Source organism: Salmo trutta, chromosome 37, assembly GCF_901001165.1.
Source record: "Salmo trutta chromosome 37, fSalTru1.1, whole genome shotgun sequence".
In the NCBI taxonomy this organism is placed as follows: Eukaryota; Metazoa; Chordata; class Actinopteri; order Salmoniformes; family Salmonidae; genus Salmo; species Salmo trutta.
Window position 1 is genome coordinate 5,261,433 of NC_042993.1, and position 24,322 is coordinate 5,285,754.

Consider the following 24,322-nt stretch of genomic DNA (forward strand, 5'->3'; position numbering starts at 1 on the left):
GACCAGTAGAGCCAGCTATAGTGTTGACCTGACACTGAGCTACACTGAGTCTTAGCTGACCAGTAGAGCCAGCTATAGTGTTGACCTGACACTGAGTCTTGGCTGACCAGTAGAGCCAGCTATAGTGTTGACCTGACACTGAGCTACACTGAGTCTTAGCTGACCAGTAGAGCCAGCTATACTGTTGACCTGACACTGAGCTACACTGAGTCTTAGCTGACCAGTAGAGCCAGCTATAGTGTTGACCTGACACTGAGCCTTAGCTGACCAGTAGAGCCAGCTATAGTGTTGACCTGACACTGAGCCTTAGCTGACCAGTAGAGCCAGCTATACTGTTGACCTGACACTGAGCTACACTGAGTCTTAGGTGACCAGTAGAGCCAGCTATAGTGTTGACCTGACACTACGCTACACTGAGTCTTAGCTGACCAGTAGAGCCAGCTATACTGTTGACCTGACACTGAGCTACACTGAGCCTTAGCTGACCAGTAGAGCCAGCTATAGTGTTGACTGACACTACGCTACACTGAATCTTAGCTGACCAGTAGAGCCAGCTATAGTGTTGACCTGATACTGAGATACACTGAGCCTTATCTGACCAGTAGAGTCAGCTATAGTGTTGACCTGACACTGAGCTACACTGAGTCTTAGCTGACCAGTAGAGCCAGCTATAGTGTTGACCTGACACTGAGCCTTAGCTGACCAGTAGAGCCAGCTATACTGTTGACCTGACACTGAGCTACACTGAGTCTTAGCTGACCAGTAGAGCCAGCTATACTGTTGACCTGACACTGAGCCTTAGCTGACCAGTAGAGCCAGCTATACTGTTGACCTGACACTGAGCTACACTGAGTCTTAGCTGACCAGTAGAGCCAGCTATAGTGTTGACTGACACTACGCTACACTGAGTCTTAGCTGACCAGTAGAGCCAGCTATACTGTTGACCTGATACTGAGATACACTGAGCCTTATCTGACCAGTAGAGTCAGCTATAGTGTTGACCTGACACTGAGCTACACTGAGTCTTAGCTGACCAGTAGAGCCAGCTATAGTGTTGACCTGACACTGAGCCTTAGCTGACCAGTAGAGCACGCTATAGTGTTGACCTGATACTGAGCCTTAACTGACCAGTAGAGCCAGCTATACTATTGACCTGACACTGAGCTACACTGAGCCTTAGCTGACCAGTAGATCCAGCTATACTGTTGACCTGACACTGAGCTACACTGAGTCTTAGCTGACCAGTAGAGCCAGCTATACTGTTGGCCTGACACTAAGCTACACTGAGTCTTAGCTGACCAGTAGAGCCAGCTATAGTGTTGACCTGATACTGAGATACACTGAGCATTATCTGACCAGTAGAGTCAGCTATAGTGTTGACCTGACACTGAGCAACACTGAGTCTTAGCTGACCAGTAGAGCCAGCTATAGTGTTGACCTGACACTGAGCCTTAGCTGACCAGTAGAGCCAGCTATACTGTTGACCTGACACTGAGCTACACTGAGCCTTAGCTGACCAGTAGAGCCAGCTATACTGTTGACCTGACACTGAGCTACACTGAGTCTTAGCTGACCAGTAGAGCCAGCTATACTGTTGGCCTGACACTAAGCTACACTGAGTCTTAGCTGACCAGTAGAGCCAGCTATAGTGTTGGCCTGACACTAAGCTACACTGAGTCTTAGCTGACCAGTAGAGCCAGCTATACTGTTGGCCTGACACTAAGCTACACTGAGTCTTAGCTGACCAGTAGAGCCAGCTATAGTGTTGACCTGACACTGAGCTACACTGAGTCTTAGCTGACCAGTAGAGCCAGCTATACTGTTGACCTGACACTGAGCTACACTGAGTCTTAGGTGACCAGTAGAGCCAGCTATAGTGTTGACCTGACACTGAGCCGTAGCTGACCAGTAGAGCCAGCTATAGTGTTGACCTGACACTGAGCTACACTGTGTCTTAGCTGACCAGTAGAGCCAGCTATAGTGTTGACCTGACACTGAGCTACACTGAGTCTTAGCTGACCAGTAGAGCCAGCTATAGTGTTGACCTGACACTGAGTCTTGGCTGACCAGTAGAGCCAGCTATAGTGTTGACCTGAAACTGAGCTACACTGAGTCTTAGCTGACCAGTAGAGCCAGCTATACTGTTGACCTGACACTAAGCTACACTGAGTCTTAGCTGACCAGTAGAGCCAGCTATAGTGTTGACCTGACACTGAGCCTTAGCTGACCAGTAGAGCCAGCTATAGTGTTGACCTGACACTGAGCCTTAGCTGACCAGTAGAGCCAGCTATACTGTTGACCTGACACTGAGCTACACTGAGTCTTAGGTGACCAGTAGAGCCAGCTATAGTGTTGACCTGACACTACGCTACACTGAGTCTTAGCTGACCAGTAGAGCCAGCTATACTGTTGACCTGACACTGAGCTACACTGAGCCTTAGCTGACCAGTAGAGCCAGCTATAGTGTTGACTGACACTACGCTACACTGAATCTTAGCTGACCAGTAGAGCCAGCTATAGTGTTGACCTGATACTGAGATACACTGAGCCTTAGCTGACCAGTAGAGCCAGCTATAGTGTTGACCTGACACTGAGCTACACTGAGTCTTAGCTGACCAGTAGAGCCAGCTATAGTGTTGACCTGACACTGAGCCTTAGCTGACCAGTAGAGCCAGCTATACTGTTGACCTGACACTGAGCTACACTGAGTCTTAGCTGACCAGTAGAGCCAGCTATACTGTTGACCTGACACTGAGCCTTAGCTGACCAGTAGAGCCAGCAATACTGTTGACCTGACACTGAGCTACACTGAGTCTTAGCTGACCAGTAGAGCCAGCTATAGTGTTGACTGACACTACGCTACACTGAGTCTTAGCTGACCAGTAGAGCCAGCTATACTGTTGACCTGATACTGAGATACACTGAGCCTTATCTGACCAGTAGAGTCAGCTATAGTGTTGACCTGACACTGAGCTACACTGAGTCTTAGCTGACCAGTAGAGCCAGCTATAGTGTTGACCTGACACTGAGCCTTAGCTGACCAGTAGAGCCAGCTATAGTGTTGACCTGATACTGAGCCTTAACTGACCAGTAGAGCCAGCTATACTATTGACCTGACACTGAGCTACACTGAGCCTTAGCTGACCAGTAGATCCAGCTATACTGTTGACCTGACACTGAGCTACACTGAGTCTTAGCTGACCAGTAGAGCCAGCTATACTGTTGGCCTGACACTAAGCTACACTGAGTCTTAGCTGACCAGTAGAGCCAGCTATAGTGTTGACCTGATACTGAGATACACTGAGCCTTATCTGACCAGTAGAGTCAGCTATAGTGTTGACCTGACACTGAGCTACACTGAGTCTTAGCTGACCAGTAGAGCCAGCTATAGTGTTGACCTGACACTGAGCCTTAGCTGACCAGTAGAGCCAGCTATAGTGTTGCCCTGATACTGAGCCTTAACTGACCAGTAGAGCCAGCTATACTGTTGACCTGACACTGAACTACACTGAGCCTTAGCTGACCAGTAGAGCCAGCTATACTGTTGACCTGACACTGAGCAACACTGAGTCTTAGCTGACCAGTAGAGCCAGCTATACTGTTGGCCTGACACTAAGCTACACTGAGTCTTAGCTGACCAGTAGAGCCAGCTATAGTGTTGACCTGACACTGAGCTACACTGAGTCTTAGCTGACCAGTAGAGCCAGCTATACTGTTGGCCTGACACTAAGCTACACTGAGTCTTAGCTGACCAGTAGAGCCAGCTATACTGTTGACCTGACACTGAGCTACACTGAGTCTTAGGTGACCAGTAGAGCCAGCTATAGTGTTGACCTGACACTGTGTCTTAGCTGACCAGTAGAGCCAGCTATAGTGTTGACCTGACACTCAGCCTTAGCTGACCATTAGAGCCAGCTATAGTGTTGACCTGACACTGAGCTACACTGAGTCTTAGCTGACCAGTAGAGCCAGCAATAGTGTTGACCTGACACTGAGTCTTGGCTGACCAGTAGAGCCAGCTAAAGTGTTGACCTGACACTGAGCTACACTGAGTCTTAGCTGACCAGTAGAGCCAGCTATAGTGTTGACCTGACACTGAGTCTTAGCTGACCAGTAGAGCCAGCTATACTGTTGACCTGACACTAAGCTACACTGAGTCTTAGCTGACCAGTAGAGCCAGCTATAGTGTTGACCTGACACTGAGCCTTAGCTGACCAGTAGAGCCAACTATAGTGTTGACCTGACACTGAGCCTTAGCTGACCAGTAGAGCCAGCTATACTGTTGACCTGACACTGAGCTACACTGAGTCTTAGGTGACCAGTAGAGCCAGCTATAGTGTTGACCTGACACTGAGCCTAAGCTGACCAGTAGAGCCAGCTATACTGTTGACCTGACACCGAGCTACACTGAGTCTTAGGTGACCAGTAGAGCCAGCTATAGTGTTGACCTGACACTGAGCTACACTGAGTCTTAGCTGACCAGTAGAGCTAGCTATAGTGTTGACTGACACTACGCTACACTGAGTCTTAGCTGACCAGTAGAGACAGATATAGTTTTGACCTGACACTGAGCCTTAGCTGACCAGTAGAGCCAGCTATAATGTTGACCTGACACTGAGCTTTAGCTGACCAGTAGAGCAAGCTATAGTGTTGATCTGACACTGAGTCTTAGGTGACCAGTAGAGCCAGCTATAGTGTTGACCTGACACTGATCTACACTGAGTCTTAGCTGACCAGTAGAGCCAGCTATACTGTTGACCTGACACTGAGCCTTAGCTGACCAGTAGAGCCAGCTATACTGTTGACCTCACACTGAGCTACACTGAGTCTTAGCTGACCAGTAGAGCCAGCTATAGTGTTGACTGACACTACGCTACACTGAGTCTTAGCTGACCAGTAGAGCCAGCTATACTGTTGACCTGACACTACGCTACACTGAGTCTTAGCTGACCAGTAGAGCCAGCTATACTGTTGACCTGACACTGAGTCTTAGCTGACCAGTAGAGCCAGCTATAGTGTTGACTGACACTACGCTACACTGAGTCTTAGCTGACCAGTAGAGCCAGCTATAGTGTTGACCTGATACTGAGATACACTGAGCCTTATCTGACCAGTAGAGTCAGCTATAGTGTTGACCTGACACTGAGCCTTAGCTGACCAGTAGAGCCAGCTATAGTGTTGACCTGATACTGAGCCTTAACTGACCAGTAGAGCCAGCTATACTGTTGACCTGACACTGAGCTACACTGAGCCTTAGCTGACCAGTAGAGCCAGCTATAGTGTTGACCTGACAATGAGCCTTAGCTGACCAGTGGTACCAGCTATAGTGTTGACCTGACACTGAGCTACACTGAGTCTTAGCTGACCAGTAGAGCCAGCTATAGTATTGACCTGACACTGTGCTACACTGAGTCTTAGCTGACCAGTAGAGCCAGCTATTCTCTTGACCTGACACTAAGCTACACTGAGTCTTAGCTGACCAGTAGAGCCAGCTATAGTATTGACCTGACACTGAGCTACACTGAGTCTTAGGTGACCAGTAGAGCCAGCTATAGTGTTGACCTGAAACTGAGCCTTAGCTGACCAGTAGAGCCAGCTATAGTGTTGACCTGACACTGAGCCTTAGCTGACCAGTAGAGCCAGCTATACTGTTGACCTGACACTGATCTACACTGAGTCTTAGGTGACCAGTAGAGCCAGCTATAGTGTTGACCTGACACTGAGCCTTAGCTGACCAGTAGAGCCAGCTATACTGTTGACCTGACACCGAGCTACACTGAGTCTTAGGTGACCAGTAGAGCCAGCTATAGTGTTGACCTAACACTGAGCTACACTGAGTCTTAGCTGACCAGTAGAGCTAGCTATAGTGTTGACTGACACTACGCTACACTGAGTCTTAGCTGACCAGTAGAGCCAGATATAGTTTTGACCTGACACTGAGCCTTAGCTGACCAGTAGAGCCAGCTATACTGTTGACCTGACACTGAGCTACACTGAGCCTTAGCTGACCAGTAGAGCCAGCTATAATGTTGACCTGACACTGAGCCTTAGCTGACCAGTAGAGCCAGCTAAAGTGTTCACCTGACACTGAGCCTTAGCTGACTAGTAGAGCCAGCTATACTGTTGACCTGACACTGAGCTACACTGAGTCTTAGCTGACCAGTAGAGCCAGCTATAGTGTTGACCTGACACTGAGCCTTAGCTGACCAGTAGAGCCAGCTATAGTGTTGACCTGACACTGAGCTACACTGAGCCTTAGCTGACCAGTAGAGCCAGCTATAGTGTTGACCTGACACTGAGCTACACTGAGCCTTAGCTGACCAGTAGAGCCAGCTATAGTGTTGACCTGACACTGAGCTACACTGAGCCTTAGCTGACCAGTAGAGCCAGCTATAGTGTTGACCTGACACTGAGCCTTAGCTGACCAGTAGAGCCAGCTATAGTGTTGACCTGACACTGAGCCTTAGCTGACCAGTAGAGCCAGCTATAGTGTTGACCTGACACTGAGCTACACTGAGCCTTAGCTGACCAGTAGAGCCAGCTATACTGTTGACGTGACACTGAGCTACACTGAGTCTTAGCTGACCAGTAGAGCCAGCTAGAGTGTTGACCTGACACTGAGCATTAGCTGACCAGTAAAGCCAGCTATAGTGTTGACCTGGCACTGAGCTACACTGAGTCTTAGCTGACCAGTAGAGCCAGCTATAGTGTTGACCTGACACTGAGCCTTAGCTGACCAATAGAGCCATCTATAGTGTTGACCTGACACTGAGCCTTAGCTGACCAGTAGAGCCAGCTATAGTGTTGACCTGACACTGAGCCTTAGCTGACCAGTAGAGCCATCTATAGTGTTGACCTGACACTGAGCCTTAGCTGACCAGTAGAGCCAGCTATACTGTTGACCTGACACTGAGCCTTAGCTGACCAGTAGAGCCAGCTATACTGTTGACCTGACACTGAGCCTTAGCTGACCAGTAGAGCCAGCTATAGTTTTGACCTGACACTGAGTCTTGGCTGACCAGTAGAGCCAGCTATAGTGTTGACCTGACACTGAGCTACACTGACCTGGAGGGCTCCCTGTTGGCTGGTACAGGTGTTATCACTTACACTGTCTGGAAGGTGCTGGGAGGGTGAAAACGAAAGCCTCTCCAAAACAATACACATCATAAAACCATAGGTTAATAGGACTAATTGGCTCAACGCTATTTACTGGGCAGCAAATTAATCAGAATCGATTAACTTTCACAATCAGGAGGAAAATGGAAAAGGACAGCAGAAGTAAGACAGACATGAACACTCCTAAATACTGTGATTAAATACTGGCTGTTGTTGTGTGTGAGCAGTTTAGTTAATTCATTTCAAAAGCCTCTGGTCTACCCTGCTGCATCAACTGTAATTACATCAACAGTATTCCAAGCTGCACTAGAAGAGTGTTGCAGCTCCTTACCCAATTAGTGGAGTTGCTTAGAGATTAATTGAAATACATTTTTTATGCAAAGACAATGCATGAATAAACACAAGGCTTTCCGGACTTCTATTTGTCAAGGAATTAATGAGGAAAATGTATAGCATTTTATAATTGGTGCAAAGGTGACGCAGTAAGTTTTATGCACTCAAAGACTTGTTTTCCCAAGTTACATTGGAAATGTACATGTAGATTAATTCAGGTCAAACTAAATTACCAATGGTAATCTCACAGAACCTTGAAGGCAGCGATGTACAGTACCTTCTTAAATCACTTTCACCGGCTCATTTTCCAATTGATTACCACTTCAGATAATGCAGGATGTGTAGCATTATTAAAGTAGAATGTTTCATTTCAGCCAAATTGGTTCTCCTTCCATTCATTTGTGTCTATAGGAACTTTACAGGGAGGGAGGGCCTTGTTTGTGCATTAACAAACCTGCTGCTATTACGAAACAGCACTGCCCCTCTTAGTGGAGAATCCTGAAAGCAAGATGAATATTTAAAGATAATCATCAGTAAGAATAAGGCATGTTTGTTCAAGTCTCAGTGACTGGGAGTCAAGTCAACCTCAGGAAATAAGAGAAGTCCTCTCTTTGAAGAAAATGATTCTCTCCCATCCCAGCTGGTGAGGCCCTGAGACAGACTAGACATCACATGCAGACAAATCTTTCTCTTTCTTATCTGCATCTTATCTGGCTTTGGCTGCATGTGTTCCGTTGGGAGAGATTTATATTCCATTATTTGTTCATACTTACAACTAACCCTAACTGGGCCAGAGGATTAAAGATAGAGGGAGATGGAGAGGAGAAGAAGAGAAGAGGAGATGGGATTCATCTCCTGTGTTGGCTGGAAATAGCAGCACAAGCCGATAATGGCCAATTATCTGTCAGAGGTTAGGGAGAGGGTGGCAGTGCCGGGCCAGATGAGATGTTTAGTGCTGCAGAAGATGGCACAGGGCTGAAACACGTCCACACAGAGACAACACCAAACCCATACAGCTATGGCACGGGCCACACTCCTAGCCTCACAGTGACAGTTGAATGAAGGAGGGGCTAGAGTTGTGCTTTCATTTCCTGCGTCCTAAATGGCACCCTATTCCCTATAGTGCACTACCTTTGCCCAGGGCCCATAGGGTCAAAAGTAGTGCACTATTTTATTTTTAACCTTTATTTAACTAGTTAAAGTCAGTTAAGAACAAATTCTTATTTACAATGACGGCCTACACCAGCCAAACACGGACGACGCTGGGCCAATTGTGCACCACCCTATGTGACTCCCAATCACGGCCGGTTGTGATACAGTTGGATTCGAACCAGGGTCTGTAGTGATGCGTCTAGCACTGAGATGCAGTGCCTTAGACCACTGCGCCACTCGGGAGCCAAGTAGGGAAAAGAGTAGCATTTAGGACTGTTGGTGTTTAACAAGGTGTTACACTACAGTATCCTACATACCCGCTCCTGGACTAGTCTGTGTAGCTGGGCGTGGGCCCCTGACGCCAGCATGGCAGAGAGCATGGTGAGTATGTGCTGCTGGACACGGCTGATCCCCGACACCAGGCTGGCTAAGATGGCTGGCAGCCCCACCTTGTCAATCACACTCTGGAAGGCACTGGCTGAGAGGCGGGTGATTCTGCACAGGGCCTGTATGAAGTTAAAAACAGGAAGGCCTCAATCATTATCAAGTTCACTTTCAAACACATCTGGCCTCTAAAAGTGGCTGAAGTGACGGATAGGCAGGGCTTGCACATTTGGGACTATTGCATTGGTTTCTTTGGGCCAGAAACCTCAATCAAGAAACAGTTTAAATAGGAACCTAGGTCTGGTATCAAGATATTAGTCCCAATGCAGGTTATATACATGGATGTAATCCATCCAGTGGTATTTCATCAGTACACACAGTATCTCTACTTCAATCACAAATGAAAGTAAAATATTGAAGTGAGTGAGTGAGTTCAGGTTTCCCTGGTTAGTGTATTGTGTGTGGTGTTTGTACTCACTGAGATGGCGCTGACGCGTAGTGAGTCGACGCTGGAGTGTGTGAACAGGTACCAGAGCATGGGACCTATCTCCCCGGTGATGAAGCCCTGGGCGTAGTGAGACGCCGGGGTACACACGTTCTCCACCATCTTACACACCATGTGGTTCACAACCAGCTCCTCCTAAAGACACACAAACAGACACACACACACACACACGGACGGACATACACACACGGATGAACCCAACACACACACAGTACAATACAATGGAATGCCCAAAATAAGTTAGCTAGGCTAAATAAAACACAATTATAAATCCTACAAGAACCTGAAGGTCACACCTCAAAGAAAAACAGAACAATTAGCGAGTAACAATTTGATTTACACAAATCATTACAATGGCTGAAATGTGAAGTGGTTCATTACCCACACTATGGGCTATGAATGAGGAATGATTTATTCTTTGAGAAACACCATTTCAGTGAAATAGGGGCACGCTAATGAAATACTGAAAAGATGATCGGAATGGGTTTTTCAATGCATCCATTATATACCACACATCCATTATATACCATCCATTATTTACCATCCATTATATACCATCCATCCATTATATACCACGCATCCATTATATACCACGCATGCATTATATACCACCCAATATATACCGCGCATCCATTATATACCACGCATCCATTATATACCATCCATCCATGAAATACCACGCATCCATTATATACCACGTATCCATCATATACCACACATCCATTATATACCACCCATTATACACCACGCATCCATTATATACCACGCATCCATTATATACCAAGCATCCATTATATACCACGCATCCATTATATACCACGCATCCATTATATACCACGCATCCATTATATACCACGCATCCATTAAATACCATGCATCCATTATATACCATCCATCCATTATATACCACGCATCCATTATATACCACACATCCATTATATACCATCCATTATATACCACGCATTATTTACCACGCATCCATTATATACCACACATCCATTATATACCATCCATTATATACCATCCATTATATACCACGCATCCATTATATACCACGCATCTATTATATACCACGCATCCATTATATACCATGCATCCATTGTATACCATCCATCCATTATATACCACAGATCCATTATATACCACGCATCCATTATATACCATCCATTATATACCACACATCCATTATATACCACACATCCATTATATACCACGCATTATTTACCACGCATCCATTATATACCACACATCCATTATATACCACGCATCCATTATATACCATGCATCCATTATATACCATCCATCCATTATATACCACGCATCCATTATATACCACGCATCCATTATATACCATCCATTATATACCACGCATTATTTACCACGCATCTATTATGTACCACACATCCATTATATACCATCCAGTATATACCATGCATTATTTACCACGCATCCATTATATACCACACATCCATTATATAGCATGCATCCATTATATACCACGCATCCATTATATACCACGCATCCATTATATACCGCGCATCCATTATATACCGCGCATCCATTATATACCACGCATCCATTATATACCATGCATCCATTATGGTACACCCATTATGTACCACGCATCCATTATATACCATCCATTATATACCACGCACCCATTATATACCGCGCATCCATTATATACTGCGCATCCATTATATACCACGCATCCATTATATACCATGCATCCATTATATACCACGCGTCCATTATATACCGCACATCCATTATATACCACACATCCATTATATACCACACATCCATTATATACCACACATTATTTACCACGCATTATTTACCACGCATCCATTATATACCACGCATCCATTATATACCACACATTATTTACCACGCATTATTTACCACGCATCCATTATATACCACGCATCCATTATATACCGTGCATCCATTATATACCACGCATCCATTATATACCGTGCATCCATTATATACCACGCATCCATTATATACCACGCATCCATTATATACCATCCATTATATACCGCGCATCCGTTATATACCGCGCATCCGTTATATACCGCGCATCCGTTATATACCGCTTATCCATTATATACCACGCATCCATTATATACCATCCATTATATACCATCCATTATGTACCATCCATTATATACCATCCATTATATACCATCCATTATGTACCATCCATTATATACCACGCATCTGTTATATACCACACATCCATTATATACCACGCATCCGTTATATACCACGCATCCATTATATACCACACATCCATTATATACCACGCATCTGTTATATACCACGCATCCGTTATTGTCACGAGTGCTGTCTTCAAATTCCCTGTCATATAGGAGCCAAGGCGCAGCGTGCCAGTAATTCCACATCTTTATTGAAGGAAACCGAACCAAAACAATAAACAGGTACGCAGCAAGAAACGTAACGCACTGTGCCGTACACACAGAAATAACAATAACCCACAAACACAGGTGGGAACAGGCTGCCTAAGTATGATTCCTAATCAGAGACAACGATAGACAGCTGCCTCTGATTAGGAACCATACTCGGCCCAAAACAAAGAAATACAAAAACATAGAATGCCCACCCCACACCCTGACCTAACAAAAAGAGAAATAAACCATCTCTCTCAGGTCAGGGCGTGACAGTTATATACCACGCATCCGTTATATACCATGCATCCATTATATACCACGCATCCATTATATACCACACATCCATTATATACCATGCATCCATTATATACCACGCATCCATTATATACCACGCATCCATTATATACCACGCATCCATTATATACCACGCATCCATTGTATACCACGCATCCATTATATACCGCGCATCCATTATATACCACGCATCCATTATATACCACGCATCCATTATATACCACACATCCATTATATACCATCCATTATATACCACAGATCCATTATATACCATCCATTATATACCACACATCCATTATATACCACACATCCATTATATACCACACATCCATTATATACCATACATCCATTATATACCACACATCCATTATATACCATACATCCATTATATACCACACATCCATTATATACCACGCATCCATTGTATACCGTGCATCCATTATATACCACACATCCATTATATACCATCCATTATATACCACACATCCATTATATACCACACATCCATTATATACCACACATCCATTATATACCATACATCCATTATATACCACACATCCATTATATAGCATACATCCATTATATACCATACATCCATTATATACCACACATCCATTATATAGCATACATCCATTATATACCACACATCCATTATATACCATACATCCATTATATACCATACATCCATTATATACCACACATCCATTATATAGCATACATCCATTATATACCACATATCCATTATATACCATCCTTGTTACCCTGGTTCCACTGGGTTACATCATAGGCGTATTATTCCATTAAAATGTGGAAATGAGGATCACTACTAACAACCTAACCTAATGAACATACCTTTCACTAGTTAAAACCAGTATTCTACCACAGTACCTTTCTGAACTACACTACAGCCACACACAGTAACCCACAACAACCACATGACTGGACCGTGTCCCAAACAGCAACCTCCTCCCTACTCGTTTTGTGCAGAGCCCTAGAGGCCTTGGTCAACAGTAGTAGTGCCCTATGAGACCTGGCTCTCAAGAGAAGACAGGCTATGTCCACACTGCCCACAAAATAAGGTGGAAACTGAGCTGCACTTCCTAACCTCCTGCCAAACGTATGACCATATTAGAGACACATATTTCTCTCAGATTACACAGATCCACAAAGAATTCCAAAACAAATCACATTTTGATAATACCAGTGTGCCATCACAGCAGCAAGATTTGTGACCAGTGAAGAACAAACACCACTGTAAATACCACCCATATTTATGTTTATTTATTTTCTCTTTTGTACTTTAACTATTTGCACATCGTGACAACACTATGTATAGACATAATATGACATTTGAAATGTCTCTATTCCTTTGGAGCTTTTGTAAGTGTAGTGTTTACACTTTTGTTTATTATCTATTTCACTGGCTTTGGCAATGTAAACATATGTTTCCCATGCCAATAAAGCGAGAGAGACAGCGAGAGAGAGACACAGCGAGAGAGACAGCGAGACGCAGCGAGAGAGAGAGAGACAGCGAGAGAGAGACAGAGAGACAGTGAGAGAGCGAGAGAGAGAGACAGCGAGAGAGAGAGACAGCGAGAGAAAGAGAGACAGCGAGAGAAAGAGAGACAGCGAGAGAGAGAGACAGCGAGAGAGCGAGAGACAGCAAGAGAAAGAGAGACAGCAAGAGAAAGAGAGACAGCGAGAGAGAGAGGGCTCTAGGTTCTGATATAGTTGAGGTGCTGAGTAGGAGGACACCTGCACTGATTGACAAGCTGCTGGAGGGCGAGTGAGGAGTTAAGGAAGTTTGCGTCCCAAATGGCACCCTATTCTGTACATAGTGCACTACTTTTGACCAGAGCCCACGTAGTGCACTATATAGGGAATAGGGTGCCATTTGGGACGGACCCAAAGAGTGAACATAGTGAGGGGGAACATTCCAGTCAGAAAGGCCTTGTTGTGTCAGTAGAACAAGTCAACCAGAAACGAATACAACTCAAGTTAAGATACTCCACACAGCACAGCAGCCTCAAGGTTTCTCTTCTCTCTCCACACAACAACCATACAAAATCACTGTGAAGAAAAGCTGAGGCCGTTTCTTTAAACACGGCAGTTTGTACAACTAACTACCTTTCATACCGGTGTGGACATACTGTACACAGACTCCCTTTTCACAAAGGTAAGGCACGCTGGAGGCTACTGTGTATAAGGTGTGCTGTAACTCGGAGCATGTTTTAACCTGATGTTACAAAGGCAACTATACTAGACTAAAACAGAATAAACAAAACACACAGAGAGAAAACCTTGGAGTCATGCGATGCGTCACTAATCATTCCAACCTTTCAGAAAGTGAAGTCTGAAAATGGCATTGAAAATCTAATGTTATGAACAGAGGCAGGGAGGGGCATTGAAAATATATTGTAAAGAACATCAAATTAGCTAAATTGGTCAGGCCTACCAATAGCAAAATATGCTGCTTGTATACGAGCGGCTCAGGATTTCTTTTGAGAGAAAATGTTGCAGAACCCTGATCTAACTCAATGAACAAAGGGAATTGGTCATGGTAGATTAACCAGAGCCCTGGTACAAATGTAGTGCACTAAATAGAGAATAGGTTGCCATTTGGAAAATAGCCATTAAACAGGACATTGGGCACACCTGTGGAGTGGAGTGCGGCTTATCCTCTATTTATCTCATTAAAACACTGCTACTGTATTAAAACTAGCATCTAACACACTGGGAAAAAATGTACATAGGATGCAACAACAACAAAAAGTACTCATCCAAGAAGATCTCAAAATGCGTGGGCATGGGAGCTATTTTAAACACCATTTTATTTCCTTGTTTAACTGTTCTACCAGAAACATTTAAATTCCTTACATTTGTTTTGCAGATATACTGTAGATTACCCTGGACTAACTGGAAAATAATTCTAAACAGGAGTCTAATTCAACATGAAAAGGGAAGAAAGCCTTTAATGTCTAGACTGTAGGCCTTAAACCATAACCTAGGGCTAATACTGTAGGCCTAAAACCATAACCTAGGGCTAATACTGTAGGCCTAAAACCATAACCTAGGGCTAATACTGTAGGCCTAAAACCATAACCTGGGGCTAATACTGTAGGGCCTTAAACCATTACCTAGGGCTAATACTGTAGGCCTAAAACCATAACCTAGGGCTAATACTGTAGGGCCTAAAACCATTACCTAGGGCTAATACTGTAGGCCTAAAACCATAACCTAGGGCTAATACTGTAGGGCCTAAAACCATAACCTAGGGCTAATACTGTAGGGCCTAAAACCATAACCTAGGGCTAATACTGTAGGGCCTTAAACCATAACCTAGGACTAATAGTGTAGGCCTTAAAACCATAACCTAGGGCTAATACTGTAGGCCTTAAACCATAACCTGGGGCTAATACTGTAGGCCCTTAAACCATAACCTAGGGCTAATATTATAGGCCTAAAACCATAACCTAGGGCTAATAATGTAGGGCCTAAAACCACAACCTAGGGCTAATACTGTAGTCCTAAAACCATAACCTAGGGCTAATACTGTAGGGCCTAAAACCATAACCTAGGGCTAATACTGTAGGGCCTAAAACCATAACCTAGGGCTAATACTGTAGGCCTAAAACCATAACCTAGGGCTAATACTGTAGGGCCTAAAACCATAACCTAGGGCTAATACTGTAGGGCCTAAAATCATAACCTAGGGCTAATACTGTAGGGCCTAAAACCATAACCTAGGGCGTACACTGTAGGGCCTAAAACCATAACCTAGGGCTAATACTGTAGGCCTAAAACCATAACCTAGGGCTAATACTGTAGGGCCTAAAACCATAACCTAGGGCTAATACTGTAGGGCCTAAAACCATAACCTAGGGCTAATACTGTAGGGCCTAAAACCATTACCTAGGGCTAATACTGTAGGTCTAAAACCATAACCTAGGGCTAATACTGTAGGGCCTAAAACCATAACCTAGGGCTAATACTGTAGGGCCTAAAACCATAACCTAGGGCTAATACTGTAGGGCCTTAAACCATAACCTAGGACTAATAGTGTAGGCCTTAAAACCATAACCTAGGGCTAATACTGTAGGCCTTAAACCATAACCAGGGGCTAATACTGTAGGCCCTTAAACCATAACCTAGGGCTAATATTATAGGCCTAAAACCATAACCTAGGGCTAATACTGTAGGGCCTAAAACCACAACCTAGGGCTAATACTGTAGTCCTAAAACCATAACCTAGGGCTAATACTGTAGGGCCTAAAACCATAACCTAGGGCTAATACTGTAGGGCCTAAAACCATAACCTAGGGCTAATACTGTAGGGCCTAAAACCATAACCTAGGGCTAATACTGTAGGCCTAAAACCATAACCTAGGGCTAATACTGTAGGGCCTAAAACCATAACCTAGGGCTAATACTGTAGGGCCTAAAATCATAACCTAGGGCTAATACTGTAGGGCCTAAAACCATAACCTAGGGCGTACACTGTAGGGCCTAAAACCATAACCTAGGGCTAATACTGTAGGCCTAAAACCATAACCTAGGGATAATACTGTAGGGCCTTAAACCATAACCTAGGGCTAATACTGTAGGCCTAAAACCATAACATAGGGCTAATACTGTAGGGCCTAAAACAATAACCTAGGGCTAATACTGTAGGCCTAAAACCATAACCTAGGGCTGATACTGTAGGCCTAAAACCATAACCTAGGACTAATAGTGTAGGCCTTAAAACCATAACCTAGGGCTAATACTGTAGGCCTTAAACCATAACCTGGGGCTAATACTGTAGGCCCTTAAACCATAACCTAGGGCGTACACTGTAGGGCCTAAAACCATAACCTAGGGCTAATACTGTAGGCCTAAAACCATAACCTAGGGATAATACTGTAGGGCCTTAAACCATAACCTAGGGCTAATACTGTAGGCCTAAAACCATAACATAGGGCTAATACTGTAGGGCCTAAAACCATAACCTAGGGCTAATACTGTAGGCCTAAAACCATAACCTAGGGCTGATACTGTAGGCCTAAAACCATAACCTTAAGAACCATAAATCATAATACTGTAGGGCCTAAAACTATAACCTTAAGAACCATAAATCATAATACTGTAGGGCCTACATGGGGATTGAACACAAAACTATGAGGACAAAACAGAGTTCAATGCAGCTCTTTACTAAGCTTAGTATCTCCACTACACGGGGATCGAAAAAGCCCCAGTAAGCAATTCTATATGAGAAGACGACTCTTATCATAGTGGTAGCTACAAGTCTTTACTAAGCTTAGCCTTTGTGTCTCCTCTAGTTTGAGCCTGTGCTGTATGTTCTCCCAGAGTGTTAGCCGTGTCAGACTGAGAGGAGCCCTGCAGTCTCTCTTGTGGTTTCCCAAGCCTGCAACAAGTGCCTGTGTGTAATTATGTCCCTTTTGAAGCAGCAGCGCAGCACCTGGACCAGAAGAACGCTCTATGTAAATGCAGGACCGCCAGCTAAGCCTTTCATTATCCGACTTGTTTTCATCTCTCTGCTTAGAACTCAATCCTCTCCGTTTAAATGGCATGTTTAATGAATAAGAGTGATATTAAAACCAAAAAATATCAAAACGGGTTTTAACTTTGTGAAATGTGTATTTAGAAGATTACAGAAGAATGCAAAGATGGAGCTGGCATGTAATAAGTCAGACAGCAAAACACCTACAAGACCGTGTAGAAAGGATCTCTCAAATTATTACCATTGAGTACTACAATACTTTAAGATACAATCTCGCTTGAAGAATGTCTACGTTCTTTTAAAAGAGACACTTCCCACTCGGCAAACACTGGCTGAATCAATGTTGTTTCAATTAAATTACGTTCAACCAACGTGGAATAGACGTTGAATTGACGTCTGTGCCCAGTGGGTTCTCTAGCTCACAAAAATTTTAAATATTATTGATCTTTGCAATATGGACCAGGTCAACACCCTAAAGATTGATGCTTCCTTCTGGAGCAAAACATGTATTCATTTGTTTTGTTTAGCAGCATTAAATGTCCTTCCACACAAAGAGAGTATGTGTTGTGATTATTGCAGTACATTGAATTGCATGTCAGAAATCCACATGTAGAAACGTAGCAGTGTGTGATGTAGCTGGTATTATGGTGATTCGTCCCAAATGGCACCCTACTCCCTATATAGTGCACTACTTTTAACCAGAGCCCCATAGGGCTATGCTTCAGAGAGAGATTAGGCTGCAGCTGATTAGGAGCAGAGCATTACAGTAGCTCCTGTGTTGGACTGATACATGTTTAATGAGAGTGGTGAGCTGTGTGGAGTGGAGCGGTGCGGTGGCCAGGACTAGGAGATAGAGAAGGAGGGTTGAAGCCCCTGGCTCCCTCTCCCTGGTACAGATACACCACCGCCACTGCCTCTGTTCCCAAACACACCTTTCATCATTGGCATTGGGAACATCTTCAAGCTCATAAATATTTCCTGCAGGCAGCTCAAGTCTGGCCCGTCTCCCTCTCTCCGTCCTCTCTCCCTCGCCTTCTTCTGCCCGTCTCTCTCTCTCAGTCGCTCTCTCTCTCCTCTCAGTCGTTTCTCCTGCCCGTCTCTCTCTCTGTCCTCTCTCCCTCGCCTTCTCCTCCCAGTCTCCCTATCTCTCTCTGCCTTGCCTTCTCTTCCCGGTCTCCCACACCCTTTCCTTCTCCTCCCAGTCTCCCTATCTCTCTCTGCCTTGCCTTCTCTTCCCGGTCTCCCACACCCTTTCCATCTCTGGCATTCAGGCTCCCCTCTCTCTCACGCCCAGACTTTCCCTCCATCTTCCTCTCCCTCCTGAAACATTTGCTGATGCTGCTACACTCGCTGCAATGTTACGGTATGTGGGTTGCTGCCCTTAACAAGAGAACAAGCAACTCTCTTCTTGACATCTTATTCTCACAGTTTGTTTGGGCGTTCAGAATCAGCTGTTGTCATGAAAATCTGACATGCAAACACAGCTAGAATTGTTATGTGCATTTAAAGTGGTGTAAGCATTTCACATATCAATTCAATATGTTTTAACCATGCAGGGAAATACTGCATCAAATTAGTGCTACCAGTGTTGTTGTTTTTTAACCTTTATTTAAATTGGCAAGTCAGTTAAGAACAAATTCTTATTTTCAATGACAGCCTAGAAACAGTGGGTTAACTGCCTTGTTCAGGGGCAGAACGACAGATTTGTACCTTGGGGATTCAAACTCACAACCTTTCGGTTACTAGTCCAACGCTCTAACCACTAGGCTACGCTGCCGTCACAAATGAAGTGTGGGAATAGAGTCATCCATAAATAACATACAATCCCCGGCCAGTTTATTAGGTGCACCCATCTAGTACTGGGTCGGACCCCCTTTGCCTCCAGAACAGCCTTAATTCTTTGGGGCATGGATTTTACAAGCTGGAAACATTCCACAGGGATGTTGGTCTATGCTGACGTGATGGCATCACGCAGTTGCTGCAGATTGGACAGCAGTACTCCACCGCCACCAGCCTGTACCGTTGACACCAGGCAGGATGGGTACATGGACTCATGCTGCTTACGCCAAACCCTGACTCTGCCATCAGCGTGATGCAACAGGAATCGGGATTTGTCAGAGCAGGCAATGTTTTTCCACTCCACAATTGTCCAGTGTTGGTGATCGCGTGCCCACTGGAGCCGTTTCTTCTTGTTTTTAGCTGATAGGAGTGGAACCCGGTGTGGTCGTAATAGCCCATCCGTGACAGGAATCGACGAGTTGCGTGTTCTGAGATGCCGTTCTGCACACCACTGTTGTACTGCGCCATTATTTGTCTGTTTGTAGTCTGCCTGTTGCAGTAGCTTGCACGATTCTTGCACGATCAACAAACTGTTGTCGCCCACAGGACTGCCGCTGACTGGATGTTTTTTGTTTATCGCACCATTCTCGGGAAACCCTAGACACTGTGTTACGAACCGGCTCAGAGTTCGCAACAAAAGGGAGACAACGTGGAGACAAGGAGTATCAAAAATATATATTTATTAGATACCACAACTAGCACAACCAAAAACAACAAGGTGTCTGCATGGAGAGAGTCTCCCCAATGAATGTGGAAGAGGTGCCTTTATCCTGGGACACACCCGGGCCCAGGTGTTTCCCATGTAGCTGACGACCCTTCCAACTCCGCCCACCGGCATCCTAATAAGGAACAAGAGCAAAGAGAAAATACGGCAGACAGAGTGGGAGGGTCGTCACAACTGTCATGCGTGAAAAGCCCTGGAGTGTGTCCGTTTCTGAGAAACTAGATCTGGCGTGCCTGGCACCGACAATCATACCACACTCAAAGTCGCTTAGGTCCCTCGTTGTGCCCATTCTAATGTTCAATCAAACAGTAACTGAATGCCTCGATGCCTGTCTGCAGGCTTTATATAGCAAGTCACAGCCAAGTGACTCACTGTCTTGTCGTGTCTTTGGGGTACCATTAAACTGAAGACATGTTTATCAATTAACTCCCTGTAATTATTATCACGCGATTAAACTGATTAATCGTTTAATTGTAATTAACTAGGAGATCGGGGCACCAAGGAAAATATTCAGATTACAAAGTTATAATTTTCCTAATATAACTTTCCTATATTATAATATTATAGTATAGGCCGATTATCTTCTGGTTTAAATGGTGTATTTTACCTCGCGTCCAGTCTCATTCCAAACGTCGTAAATTGTTGTATCTGCACGAACCCAGTCTTTACTAAAATCATCCATACATCAATTGTCTTAAAATCATTTATTTACTACACTAAGTAATTAACAGAAAACATACAAACAGTAATTATCGTCACAAAGAATTGGTAGAGGAATGTGCCCTTGTGGGCTAAACAGGCAGGTCGGCCTGTTGAACAATGGATCATAAAAGGTCAGCTGTGGCACACAGAGTTCATTAATATTAACAATTGATATGCTAATCCTTTGCACATGAACGCTCACTCATTCGGGAACAATTGCAATCAATATATATTTACGCTCAGGGTGTCCTCGGGATCCTTGTTGGAGAGTTCTGTTCTGTTGGAGAGTTTTGTCCGCGTTCTCTCTCTCTCTCTCTCTCTCGGTTAGAATGGATCTTTCAGAGCGACATTCATTAATGTCGTCATAGAATGGATGTTTCGTCGGTCTTCGCGTTCAATAATATAATTTCTAGCTGCAGACTATTAATTAATAACAAAGACTTGTTCTTATTCTGTCGGTCTCGATAGTCTAAAAGTTAACCACGTGGTGTAGTTCACTTTCAGTATAGGAATTGGATGGTCAAACCTACTGGCCAACTCGCCATGGAGTGGAGGCCTGGTCTGAAGAAAGTAAATCAGGGTGGGGGTTTTATAGGTGACCCTAGAACAGGCTTGTCAAATGACGCCTGGTCCTGTCTGTGTCCCTGGGGGGTGTGCCGATGACTGAGTTAAGCTTGGTACAGAAATACAATTCTATCACATTAACATCAGTACATAGCATCTCAATGTATTACAAATAGCTTTATCCTTATTAATACATTTTATACAACCATGTGGATGCAAGTCTCATCGCTGAGGCTATTATATAAACAGTTTTATGGTAATATGGCTATATTGTCTCTTCTGAGTATCACAAAATTGTACCAAGCGGACCAGTTCGTAGCTGGATTCTTCACCAATCTTCCATACCTTCTCCAGAACACAAATGTCGCTTGGCTCCCCAATTCTGTGAGTTGGAAGAATTTCCTGTGTCTCTCTATGGGCCATGTGGCAAGAGATTCTCCTCTTAGAGTTTTTACAACCCTTTCACACAGGGCCTGGGTGGGGGAAGGTAGGTTGGGGGATGGTGCAAAGGGGGGAGGGGGTCAACTGTCCTCCCTGTACTCAAAGAGGCCAACGTCATGACATACCCCCCCTGGTGGTTTGGATCTTGTTTATCCTGCAAGTTACAAATCAACATAAAATCATGACCACGTGATGTCCCGTTGGTAGATCATCGTTGCAGTCCCCTCTGGTGGTTGAACTGTTATAGGCTCTCTGGAAGCGGAGCAGTCCACCACAAGGATGGGCAGTTGATGTCCGGTTGGTGGTCGCCGTTACGGTCTCCTCTAGTGGTGTACCTTGGTAGGTTCCCTGGAAGCTGCAAAGTACCCCAGGAAGGGCCAGGGGATGTCCTGGTTGTTGATCGCCGTTGCGGTCCCCCCCTCTGGTGGTTTACCTTGGTAGTCTCTCTGACAGCGGGCATGCCGCCACAAGGATAGGCTGTGGGTGTCTGGATTTGGGGTCGCCGTTGCGGACCCGTCGTCCAGACTGGAACATCTGGGCAGTAACTTAGGCAGATGTTAACAACGCACGCACACACACTCATGAAATATATATAATTACATTCATTCCCCAATGAGCGGCGTTGTGGCACTAAGTGATGGTTGTATGGGGACTTTGTTTATGGCTCTATCACTTCCTAAGTGTCAAAGGAACTGAACCGAAAAGGAATGAAAGCATAAACAAAACAAAAAATATACAAAATATAGTTCTCACACAAAAAAATTATCTAATTGGACTGTATTCTATATACGTCCAATGTTCTGGCAAAATGATTATCATGGCATTGTCTCTAATGCCATATCTAGGGGTTTTCCTACTTGGTGTGTTGCTTAGGCGCTATCCTAAGTTGATAACTATATGATAAGTCTACAGCTGTAATGCACTAGTTTTGGGCAGTCTACAGGGATGACCTATGGACTTCTGGGAAGAAAACTGGTGAGTGCTGTAGAGCCAAAGGCCTAGAAGTAAATGTTCAACTTTACTAAGGCTGGTATATTGCTTGGGCCCTTAAGTGGTCCTAGCATAAATCCTAATTGGATGTTCCGTTGTGCATGTGCGCTTATGCTTACACAAGCGCGCATGTCAAGGGAAGAAAACCAAGTATCCGGGCAGATTACAACTTGTTCAGAATGAGTCTGACATAGTCAGGTAATTTTCAGGTCAATGCCTGGAGGTCAGTCAGAATTGGTGTCAAGGGAGTCTGTAGTAGTTTTTCTACAAGTCACTGTGTCTTCCACTACTGTAGTGGCGATAGGTATGAAGTCTATTTCATAGCTATGTTATCCACGGAGGAGCTAACCTCACGACGGAAGTACTCTTTAAGTATTGGACCAGTCATACGTGGTGTGATCATGGTTCATGACTAATAATTTTCATCCTGAATGGAGGGTCCTATTTTATTAGTGACGTGTGTGTTAACCATTGGAAGAGTGCACTGGAGATTCCCCTCCACGTGTTGCACTCTGAGTGACTCCTATGTCGCTGTTGTCAATGGTAATTTGATTGGTTAAGTCTCTAACCTTCTTACTGATTGTAGCTGGACTGACTGTTGCTACTGGTACTCAAGGGGACCAGTTATCCTACCGATTTATTCTGAAATATTATCTACCGGAACACATGATTGGAGCATTTTACTAGTTGTATTGTAGTTGAACCTACACATGGCAAAGAATGGTTTATTGATGCCATTTGTTTTGGAGGTGGACAAGTCCATTGGACTTCCTTTACGACCAGTGTGGTACACCTCAGTACTATCTTAGATGTCTTCTAAGAGAATCCCCGTCTAGGGGCCTGTCTGCTCCTCACTGTTCTCATAGGAGAGTTTACAACTAGATTTGATTTATGCTCTGGCGGCCTCGTACGGTGTTGTCCGTAGTCTTGACCCCCCCACCGGCCTCGATGAGGCTCATCATGGGTCTGGGCTACTATTCCCCCCCTTTGTGCCTCGGGACCCCCCCACTGGTGGGTGGTGTTGGTGTCCGATGCGCAAACGAGAAGATCGGACCCTATGTACGAGTTTTCAGCGGCCGCGCTGTTATGAGAATGGCTGTAGCCTTTCAACCAAATCTCCTGGTGTTTGTGCTTCAAAACGCTCAGTGGCTGTCGAGGTCTGTCAGTCACCACCGCGTCCGCGTGTGGCAACCTCTTCATTACCTGCGAACAGAGACAAGGATATCTGTCTGTGATATCGCAAAGTGTTTCACCAGTGGGAGTCATCGGGTCAGTTGCTGGACTGACGCCATTAGTGTCATTGTAAGGGGTGACAGTCCCCAACAAAGCGGAAGGTGTATCATCGGAAGCAGAGTATACTC

At 44.7% G+C, this 24,322-nt stretch overlaps 1 protein-coding gene across 1 annotated transcript in view; it reads right to left on the minus strand.

Moving 5' to 3' along the window:
* LOC115177145 (serine/threonine-protein kinase ULK4) overlaps window positions 1–24,322 on the minus strand; it is a gene marked incomplete in the record, with an annotated part of 153,428 nt that overhangs the window by 98,136 nt on the left and 30,970 nt on the right. Inside the window, 2 exon segments of the mRNA XM_029737692.1 lie at window positions 8,919–9,107; window positions 9,464–9,625. Of these exon segments, the coding sequence (XP_029593552.1) occupies window positions 8,919–9,107; window positions 9,464–9,625 (351 nt within the window).